At 38.6% G+C, this 11,659-nt stretch overlaps 1 protein-coding gene across 1 annotated transcript; it reads left to right on the top strand.

Moving 5' to 3' along the window:
• Positions 1-8,838: 8,838 nt before the first annotated feature.
• On the top strand, positions 8,839-9,810 carry LOC140941998 (probable G-protein coupled receptor 45). Its single transcript, XM_073390992.1, has one exon. It carries the CDS (start codon positions 8,872-8,874, stop codon positions 9,808-9,810), a length of 939 nt encoding a protein of 312 aa, XP_073247093.1. The 5' UTR covers positions 8,839-8,871.
• The last annotated feature ends 1,849 nt before the right edge of the window (positions 9,811-11,659 follow it).

Here is an 11,659-nt window from a genome sequence, read left to right as displayed (position 1 = left end):
CTGCGGCCATTACCATGGTTACAGTATTGTGTAAATAAAAATCTTAAAAAGAGTAACAGTAGGTATAGAAGTAGTATACTAATGGATGAAGTGTAGTATATGTAGTGTGAATATTGCCTAATATAGCAATTAAAAAGTCCAGGGAAAAAGAAAATGCAAGAAATAGAAAAAATAAAGAGGAAAAGTTAGAAGGGGGGATAACAGTAACTAATCCCTGATTAATTAAGGTGCACGCAAAGATATCAACTATTAATAATTACTATATAGATAATTTGTTTTCTATCTAGAACAATTTGCTTTTCTTAAAGATATGCTTACTGCATAATTGAACAACATGAAAAGCTTGGATTTCCCGAAAAAGAAAAAGGAACTGAAGGATTAGTATACTTTGAGGGTAAACAGTTATCTAAAGCAAACAGATCCACTAGCTATAAGGGTAACAAAATGCCTGCGGTATTGAAAGAACTGAAAGGTCATGGAAATAAAAACTCTAAAATACATCAGATAGCCTCTGTGGCAGAGACATTAGAGAGCAAAATAAATGGCACCTCCTCAGCTAGTAGACAAAAATTCCTCTGGCCGGCAAAAGATGACAAAAAAACATTGGCACTCTCGCCACATAGGTATTTGTCAGCTTGATGATGTACAAAATAAGAGGAGTCTGGGGACGAATTTATCCCAGCTGAATTAACAAGAAAATGGAGGGAAAAAGGTGAGTTACCACGATAAAAAGACATAATTTTTTAAAAACTGCCAGCCATAAAATATGAACACCCATTATATTATTTCATTCTTTAAAACGTTTAAAGTAAGTAAAAAAACAATTGCTGTTCTTATTAAGTGAATGATTATCCTCACACTCTAAAGTAGTTATTTGTATTTAATTCGAAATTCATACGCCAGCCAAAAGTTTTGTGTCCAATTTTGACAATTTTCAACATTTTCTCCAAGTATTTAACTCTCTCCTCTGTAAGCCGCTTAACTGTATCAGGCTCTAACTCAGAGTAACGGATATGTTGCTGCATGTCCTCCCACGTCCGATTTTCATTCTCCACAAACTTATGCACACAACTTTCAACTATGTATTCTTCAACAAAAAATCTTTGACTCACAATTATCACCTTCAAGGCTTCGTCTGCAGTCATTTCAGGTGTAATTTTGTCATATTTTGTGCACCAGTGGCGTAAGTATTCCTGGCAGCGGGTATTCAGTCGATCGATTTGGTATTCAGTCGAAAGCTTCAAAAGAGCGAGACAGTTTTCCTTTGAGATAAAGAGATCTTGATCAGGATAAATACCTCGAAGCATTTGTTCTATCTCCGTTGCATCTTTGCCCGGAAGTGATATTTCTTTGGCAGTTTTCTCTTTGAAATCCGAAGACAACATGGTCTCGAAGACTGGCGAACACAAGATCAAAACAGTCCGATGGACATGAAATTTCCTGTCTGCGACTTTCAGAACAAGGTCACTTGATTTCCACGGGACAGAAAATTGTTGGACTTCATTGAGCGCGGAGAATTTACGAGAGTTATCACAACTTTTGGCCTTCTGAGCCATGGCTTCCGCATGTAGCCTCTTCTCAAGATGGCGACTGGCAAGGGGTGCGTGGAAAGGTGGAAAAATCAAAAATCCGGAACGGAAAGAGCAACAGGAATAAGAATCGAAACTGGATCACCGGAACAGGAACCCTAATGGGAAGACGAACCTATATAAAAACAGGGACAACATTTCCATTAATTTCCATTAATTTGGATTTTGTTCTTACTTACTATTTACGAAAAATAAGGGGAAAAGGGAATAGGAACCGGAACTGGGGGCGCTTTCCATTCACCAAAAATTCCGGTTTGAAATTTCGGAAACTTCACGTGCTCAATCGAACGGTACATTCCACAGGCTTCCCAAGCTCAGTGTGTGAGTTTAATAGTTTCATATTGCGTTGCCGTGAATATAAAGGATTTGTATGGGAACTGATGAAGAGAAACGAATATATACGAATATCGTAGTTCAAATCACAGTTAGTAGAGGGGAATATTGTCGAAATACTCGCTTGCTATAGTTTAAATCGTATTGAAGCCTTAAAATAAGAAAAGTTATTTACTTACCTGAACTTGAATGTTAGACGGGGTCACAGTACCGCTAACTAAATTCTGCATGACGGCAGAATCAAAGTTAAGTTTGTATATGTTTTCAATCTGTCAACAGGAGGGAAGATGACATTCCGGAAATGCGTGACGCGTAACGCGCCGGAAAAGAAATTCCTGGTATAGAGTGTTTTCACTCACGTGGCCAGCATCTATGCAAATTTATTGGAACAAAAGGAAGCATTTGCATAAGAAAAGAGTTCAACTCCCACAGGACCCGTTTGGGTGGAAGGAGGGGAATTTTCGAGCCGCAGGAATTTTTTTTCGTTGTCAAATTCCTTGTATGAATATTTTTAGGCCATAACATGAATATTTTTTAGGATTAATTGGCATGCAAGAATTTTTTTTCATTTAATTTTCCCTTGCGCGAATATTTTTTTGTACTTCGCCCGCCCCTCCATACGTTTTCTAATGGTCCGACCCTAAGTTTTTTACGGTACAAGTCTTTGTTGTATGTTCGTATAGCATATCGCACATATTCAAACTTGATTTGTGCCGCCTGTGGCCCCAGTAATGCTGAATGTATTGCGATCATAGAAAAGATGTCGTGAGTCACTTGGCATGCTCCTGACTTGTTAGTCACGTGAGCATGTAGAGCAATAACCAAACATCGACCCTACCACGTTAATGATAAAAGTAAGGTTTTCCTCATTTACGTTAGGTGATATTTGTTTAATCCACAAAATTGGCGCATGAAAATAAGAGTTTTTCCACACCACCGCTAAATGTTTGGTTCCGGGTGGCGGTGCACCAAGTCACGTGGTACCGTTCTAGATCAGCCTACTGGCTGCTCATAGAGGGGTCCACAAGGGCACATTGATTGATGACTCTGTATGACCTGAGGAAAATGATATACGCAGACAGGAGCCGACTACGCAGACGTTTTCTGAGCGACGAAGGTGCAGCTTTTACACTCCTTTTTCGTTTCGAAAATAGACGTGCGCGCGAGAGAGAGCCCCTTGCGCTAATGGTCAATAAATCCCCAGCGGTTTTTATTTTCATACGCGAAATCGATGATCTCCAAAGAGAAAATAGATCGACGATCTCTAAAGAAAAAGTAGAGGGTCTGTGAAAAGGCTACGAAGGTGCTTGCTATTATTTTAGTGAACTTTACAAGAGGTCTCAGGTGACTATGCTAACGTCATGAAAAGTCTACTTTAGGGCAGGAGGCATCTGAAATTTTAAATCGAAATGAAAGGCTATTTTCAGCCTTTTCTTTCTTTTCTCCGCAACGTATTTGGTTAAAAGATAGTAAGTAAAATGGCTGAGGCATTTTAAAGCATTTTTTCATTTACGCGACGGATTTTGGCGTTATGAAAAAGAACTTGTCAGTGAATTGGGTTATTTTTTAGCCTGCGAACAAGTGCCGGGGGTTGTTGGCGGACCGAGCCAGGTGACTATTTCTATTTTTAGGTGGGAGCTAGCAGTACGTGCATTCTGCTGGGGGCGGGGGATCAGATAATGTACAATTTGTCAACAGCAGGTTGAGGTCTCGCCAGAAGATGCCCTTGCTGCAGAGAAGCAAAGCAATACTACTTTCAGTAAACAAAATACTTGTATTTCGCTTATCAAATGTGTCCATTATCCATTGTCACCTGTTTTCTTCGATGGTGAAGTTAGGTCAAATTTACCATTTTTGAAGAGAGCCGAAATCGTGTCTCTTCTTGCGGCCGACACAGCCACATTTAGGCAGCCTATCTAAAGATAGTTGCTGAATTATAAAGTGCAAGTCTGTGTTTCCTTTGTGACTTGATTTCAGTTAGAGATATTACCCCGTTTTTCAGCGCGAAGAAAATGCTTAATTTTCGCTAATTTCATACTAGAAAGAGCGCCGATTTAGCGTTTTTCAAACTTTGCCCGATTCAGGAAGAAATAAAAAGCCGTTACAAGTTTTAATGTGATTTTTGAAATAAGTGCACTATAGAGATTATGTGGGCAAAATATGAAGAAATTCAAAAATTCACGATTGTCAACTGATTGCCGATAATTACAGACATTGGCTCTTAATAAAGCACTCACTTGCGCGAAGTTGCAACGCACACAAAATGACACTGAAGAATTTTACTGATGGTAAAAAAACAGAAAACAATCGTAGTACTATCCTGCTCCGCGGAATTTACTGCAGAGGTACCAGGCGAACTCATCTTTTTCTCAATTGTTAGTATCTTTCTGTCGATTACAGCAGTTCTGGGAAACACTCTGATCCTAGTTGCTTTACACAAAGAAACTTTACTTCACCCGCCGTTCAAACTCCTGTATCGTAACCTAGCCGTAACTGATTTCTGTGTTGGTACCATTGCGGAGCCTCTCCATGTTGTCTATTGGATTTCTGTGGAGACGGGAAAATGACATATTTGTCATCTGTCTCATTTGGTGGTTACTTTGGCAGCTTATACCTTTTGTGGAGTGTCTTTATTAACACTGACTGCAATAAGTGTGGACAGACTTCTTGCCTTGCTACTGGGGCTCAGATACAGACAAGTTGTAACTGTGAAAAAGACATACATAGCTATACTTGCCTTCTGGATTGTTTCTGTTGTTGGCGTACCAGCTTCTACAGCTATATGAGAGTATGATCGCTACATAGGTTAGCCATCACAATCGTCGCTTACTCAAAAATTTTCTTCCGTCTGCGTCATAACCAAATTCATCGGATCCATCCCTTACAAGGAGAAAACCAAGCAATTCAAATGAACATAGCTCGATACAGAAAGGCAGTGTACGGTGCACTGTGGGTGCAGGCAGCATTGGTCGTTTGTTATCTGCCACTTATCCCCTGGAGGGGACTGCCCGTATGAAAGGGGTGGGGATGCTCGTCGTCTCGCCTAGGGGTGTAAATTTCGGATTTTGGTCTCACTTAGGGTGTTCTTGGCAAAACGCCATCATATTTAGCCGTGAAGGTCTCGTTTAGGGTTGCACGCGAAAAAGTATAAAAATATATATATTGTCTGTGTTTTAACATGGTCTCCTTTAGGGGTCAAAAAAAAACTTGGGCCCCGCCCAGATCGGTCTCCTTGCGGAGTGTAATTCATAATTTAATTCCTTTCATATGCGGAGTCCCCCCGGGTCACTTATTATCATAGCGACAGCTTTAATACATCAAAGAGGGATGCATTTATCCTATTACCTTGCTTGTCAATTTACAAGTACTTTAGTATATATAAACTCATCACTGAACCCCTTTATTTATTGCTGGAAGATCAGAGAAGTGAAATTAGCTGTAAAAGAAACATTAAGGCGACTCGTCCGTCGATGGAGCGGTAAGTTTACTATGGTCTACTCTACTTTTTAGCCATAAATTCATTCCAAACCAAAACTTGCTTTACGGAAAAATCCTCCCCGAAAAGAAATGAATGGTTTTAGTTAAATCATGTTTTATACAAGCGAACATTGGGAGACACAAAGCCCATATACTCCAGTAAAATGGGGACAGCCGCGAGCAGAATTTATTTCACTGGAGAATTTTTAGTTTTCCATTCAGGCTAGCGATATATCACGTGACTCAGTTACTGGCTTAATTTACACTGATTCAGAAATGTGTTACAGAAAACACCCGCGTATAAGAACCTAGTGGTTTAAAAACCTGCTGGCAGAAATTGTCCACTTTAATTTATTCAAACATAAAAGAACCTGTTTAGCCAAGCAAGATCAAGCAGGTTCTTATATGTGGGTTAAAGTTCAATCATTGCTTTCAAGGTACGAGAACGCAACCCCTCATTTCTGTTGGGTGTCCTGTGCAATTGATAAGCGAGGTTTTTTCGAGATTGCATTTGTGTCGACACACATCTGCCTCGCTTTGAGGCGCTTGCTTACGTTTTGCCTCTCTTTGACGCGCTAACTCACGTGGTGATTCGTGTGTCCTCGGCGTTCATCTTTCAAACGTTTGCTGAGGTCTGCTATTCTGTCTTCGTAAAGCCTTCATCTTTTAAAAGAGTGCTGAATCTTCGTAAAGCTTACAAATTTAAGAGTTTGCTGAAGGTCTACTATCGATCTGTGTTTAATGAATCTTCCAAAGCGTTCATCTTTCAAACGTTTACTGAACGTTCACACCCTGAGTGAAATTTTACTTTGGATTACTAAGCCTTCATATTTTTCTTTTGAAAATGCGTGTGACTCCTGGCGCATGCATCAAATCGGGTTGTTTAGCTCAGCGTCCGTTGTGCCGCAAAGTAAATTTACTGGCGAGTTGTGAAGCTCGACGTCCGTTGTGCCACAAAGTAAATCTACTGAGTTGTGTAGCTAGGCGGCCGTTATTCCACAAAGTAAGTCTACCTAGATGTGAAGCTCGGCGGAGCCTTTTCATCACTGGACTCTGGACACTATGATATATATTATTTGCATTTTACTACCTTGTTTTTGCATTATATTTCCTCGTTTTTGCTCTCTGTTTAATAAAACTGCATTGCTCTCAGCCAATCCTCAGATTCAAGAACTTTTTTTTCATGTCTATATTATTATGATGAAAAACAGATTACATTCAAATAATTCCCTAAGCTCTGAAACTGTCTCGGTCTCCGTTTAGTTTCAGTGTATTTTTTGCCAGAAAAAAAATACATATGCATACAGACATTCAATATATTACAAAAACTTTATTTAAAGATTAAAGAGACGTAAATCGCAAGTAAAAGAATTTGAAAAAAAATTTCTGGCGTTGAAGCTCAAATGGAAACCTTGGGGCTTATTATATGAGCTCCCTCCCTAAACTAAGACTATACACAATGAATAAATAAACGGCAAAGTCATACTGAAATATAATTAGGATAAAAAGCAAGCAAAACAAAACGGACAAAACAGACAAAATGCAGCAAAAAACAAGTATTATTTACAAATAATTATTAATCAACAAAGAAGAAACGTTTTTAATCTGGATTTAAAAAGAGAAATAGTAGCAGCAAAAACGAACGTTAAGCATTTTTTTCTCTTTAATTCTCATCTCGTAAGTATGGTACAAACTGACCCAGACATAATTTAGCCCATTTTTTGAACATGTGTATACTGTTAAGACTTCCTGGCTGGGATGAGGCGATTAATAGTACATTAATAAAAAGCCTTTTTTAATCAATTTGAATCTTTGTTCTACAGATGTATCGATCAAGACTCGGTTAATAAACTTTGTATCACTGATCATGACAGTTTAGCTCGTTTTCTAAAAACCAGACAATTGTGCTATTTGTTTTGCCAATTGCACGGCAGCAACAAGATTGCCAATAACTCTATAGTTTAATAAAATGAAAATACAGCCCACATATCTAATTGGTTTGTGACATGATGAAGCTATCACATAAGGAAAACAGATATATTAAAAAAAGGTTCGCTTGAACGTAGTTGCTTCGGAGAAAAGTCATGGTAATGACAAACTACCAAACAATTGGAGAACTGTATTGTTCTACAAAATTCACTGGAGAGTCGAGGAGAGGTACATGGCGAGCTAATTTTTCTCTAAGACAAAAGAAAACAGCTAAATGTGATGGTGAATGATGGTGCAAGTTCCATGTTAATATTTTGGGTTCACTATACTCAATCGAAATGAACGTCACCATGGTGTTAATTTTAAATATTTTACCTTTCATATAACAGATCCGAATTGGACGCACCGGGAGATGATGTGAACGGGGGAAATGATTTTAAAAAGCAATTTAATGAAGATATAATCTTGACGTAGTAAAATAGCAATTGAAGCAGTTGCAAATAAACCGCCCAAAATGTTAAAGTTATAGCCCAAACAGTTTGACATGTTTGGGGATATACTCGGTTAAGACTTCCTCTTCTAAAGAAAATGTGGCCAATTTAGTGCTGGTATCCATGTGAACGTCAGTCAAAGCTGATTATAGAAAACCGGCACAAGCAATTTGAAGCTACAAAATACAGAAACACTTTAATATATAAGCCCCATCAGTAACAGGCTCGCCAATATATTGTCCCCTCTAACTTGTATTGAAATGAATTTGATTTATTATGATATTTTGAAGCTTTTGCCAGTAACTGTAAAACATATTTAAATCAGCACTGCGTTAGCTTGTTTCGAACAGCTTTTTCCAATTCCGTTATAATCCCCCTCGGATATAAGCCTCTCCGTTTAATTTATTAAGAGCCCTTCTAAAAACCCTTACAAAGATGTATAATCCCAGGGCTTTTAAGTTTGCGGCACCGCATATCATATGTTAACACCTCCGTTAGTAAAATTTTCTCGTTCTTGCTCTCACTATGTTTACTAAAACTGCTGATTGCTCTCAGCTAATCGTCGAATTCAATTTTTTTTTCATGATTTTTGTATGATAAAAACAGGTTACATTCTAATTTCCTAAGCTCAAACGAACGTTTTATTTTCTTTAATTCCCACCTCGTAAATGACCCAGACTTTTGAGCCCATTATTTGAAGATTAAATTTTATGCATTGTTACTGACACCTCAACACTGCCCGCGATGACATTATGAGCGCGTCAGTTAACTTCTAGCAATTGGCGAAAACCGTTTTTTACTTGGTTAATAGACTTTTTATTACTAACAGTTTAACTCGTTTTCTAAGAGCCAGGCAATTGTGCTATTTGCTCGCTAATCGCACGGCAACACAAAGGCAACACCAAGATTGTCGAATTCCCATCTTTTAATAAACTAAAAATACAGAGCAAATATTTCATTGTTTGCTGACAAGGTGCATGTAGCAGTCATATAAGGAAGACAGATATATTAAAAAAGAGTTCAGTTGACTGTAGCCGTATCGCAGAAAAGTCATGGAAATGAAAAATTTTACTGGAGGTGAAAACCCGCAAACAATTGCAGAACTTTCCTGCTCTGTGGAATTTACTGGAGAGGTACATGGCGAGCTCGTTTTTCTCTCTGTCATTAACACTTTTTTGTCAATTACAGCATTTTTGGGGAATACTTTTATCCTAGTTGCCCTTCACAAGGACACATCAGTTCATCCGTCATCCAAACTCCTGTATCGTAACCTAGCGATAAGCGATCTTTGCGTTGGTATCGTTGCGGAGCCTCTAAGCGTTGCATACTGGATATCTGTGGTGAACAGAAGATGGGATATTTGCTATTACACAACTTTGACAGCATATTTCACAGGAGATACTTTGTGTGGAGTGACATTGATAACACTGACTGCAATAAGCGTGGACAGACTTCTCGCTTTGCTACTGGGTCTCAGGTACAGGCAAGTTGTAACTTTGAAAAGAACACGTTTAATTGCTATTGGTGGTTGGATTGTGTCCGTTGTCGGTGCATCTACATCCTTTCTGAATCTTCTTAGATTTTCATTGTACCAATATATTGTTATAGCTTTTTGTTTAGTCACTACAATCTGTGCCTACACAAAAATTTTCATGTCTCTGCGTCATAACCAAATTCATGGTCGGAACGATGTTTTTCAAGGGCAGTCGAGCCAAGCAAATACACTGAATAAAGCTCGATACAGAAAGGCAGTGGACAGTGCACTGTGGGTGCAGGCAACATTGGTTATTTGTTATCTGCCTTACGTTATAGCTGCAGCTTTAACACCTCAAAGGGGGATGCCTTTATCTACTTACCTTACTTTGCAATGTACAGCTACTTTAGTGTATTTAAACTCGTCGTTAAACCCGTTTGTGTACTGCTGGAAGATCACAGAAGTGAGACAAGCTGTAAAAGAAACAGTACAACAACTATACTTCTGTATCAACTAAGTGACTAAGAACATAGTTACTAACGAACTTGATAAGAAAATATATATAAGAAAACCAGACAAATGCTCTAGTCCGAATTGCACCTTTAAGATTGTTTTCTGTTTCATTGCAGATTGTAAAGACACAAACAAAATCATTTGTTTATGTTAAAAAGTTTAATAATCATAAAACAAAATGAAAATATCACTAAAACTACTCAGTTAGCTAATTAGTTCTATGGCAATGAAGACTACGAAGCAGGCACATATTCTTAAAAAGAACAGCTCACTTGCCCGCAACATCACACCGACAAACTCTTTTGACTAATGTCTTTTAAAGCCAGAAGACAATCAGAGAGCTTTACTGTTCTGCGGAATTTACTGAAGAGGTACACGGCGAACTTATCCTGAGAATACACTGCATAAATAACAGCTGTTGATAACCATAAAAGCCACTATATGTTCATAGTATAATCAAGTTTAACAAACGTCATAAGTTCAGTTAAGGCGCAAAAATATTGCTTTTCCGCCGGAATGCTTTTTCAAAATCGAACAATGTTTATTGTGGGATAATGAGGGCCAGTACATGATGTAAGTTAAATTTGATGGCGAATAAATACACATTAACAGTGTTCTGTTTCCTAACACAGGTCATTTTAATAAAAGCTTGCGAGCGCACGAAGGCTTTTGTTTTTAGATATAATGAAAAGTGACTCCTTATACTTCTAGTTTGCAGGTGACGTCACAGCGGCAATCTTGGTCGTCAAGAACAAAAGCATGTCTCTTCCTCTGGGAAGTAACCTCTATTTTCATTTAAATCCTTTGAGAAAACATTTCTATTGTACTGACCCCCAACATGGCCGCCTTGTCACGTGGTTGCAAACTAAGAATACCCAAATGGTAATGTGATATCAATGGAGGAGAAGGGGCTGTCAGCAGTTCCCCTTCGGGGGATTGCTCAGAGAGGGGGGTGAATAGCGGTATGCAAATCCGCCGATCCGTGGTATTTTAAGGCCCGATCCGTCGATCCGACTTAATTTTTGTTCAAATCCCAATCCGTGTTACTTTAAAAAGTTTTCGTGGTATATAGAAAGTAGCGTTGTAACATGAAAAAATGAATTACTTGATATAGCTGTTCTGTAATCGCAACAGATGCGGGACTTCATGTTTAAAAAGTTTTCGTTACAGCTTCAAAACATTAAGCATTAGGGACAGAGCTTATAATGTCTCTTCCAACAATACAGATTTGACTAACCAAATAGTCTGCAAGCTTGCAAAATGAAAGTATCTGGTATTGCGTAAAAGATTTTTCAATAAATTTACTTACTGACATCACTTTGGACATGCTTCTAGTCGAGCCGAAAAATTCGGAAGAGGCAGAACTCAACTTCATGGTAATTTGCTTACCAGTAAGTACTTTCCATGGTTCATCTTTTGCCGTGTTTGCCCTCAACCAAGATGGCGAGAGAAACCGTGAAAAGGTCTATTAAGTTAACGATCAAGACAAGCAAACTAGCTGAAATAGCTTCGAAGAACATAATCTATATCAGTTCATGTATAAACCAAATATAAAGCTTACCGAACGTGCTCGCCTAGCTTCACCACACTTCCCCACTGACTGGAATCGACGCAGTATCGAAACTTATTTTTTTGAATAAAGTCATCGCCTTTGGCACCTTCGTGGTAGAAAAAGGCTACACACTCGATAGTTCTAGTTTCCATTTTGCAATTTAAACCGGAATTTACACGAACGCTAGCCTGCGTAGCAAGCGTTTCCAATCGAGTTATTGCGCGAAAGTTAGAGCGGAAGCAAAAAAAGGTTGAAGGGGGAGGGGGAGGGGAGAAGAGGAAACGCTTGCCCACAAACCCCA

The sequence above is a fragment of the Porites lutea genome, chromosome 6, assembly GCF_958299795.1.
Source record: "Porites lutea chromosome 6, jaPorLute2.1, whole genome shotgun sequence".
Taxonomy (NCBI): Eukaryota; Metazoa; Cnidaria; class Anthozoa; order Scleractinia; family Poritidae; genus Porites; species Porites lutea.
This window is presented reverse-complemented; position numbering and strand designations above follow the sequence as displayed.

Bases quoted from the DNA above. Each gene is read 5' to 3' on its own strand.
- LOC140941998 (XM_073390992.1), top strand. From the start codon at position 8,872: ATGGAAATGAAAAATTTTACTGGAGGTGAAAACCCGCAAACAATTGCA.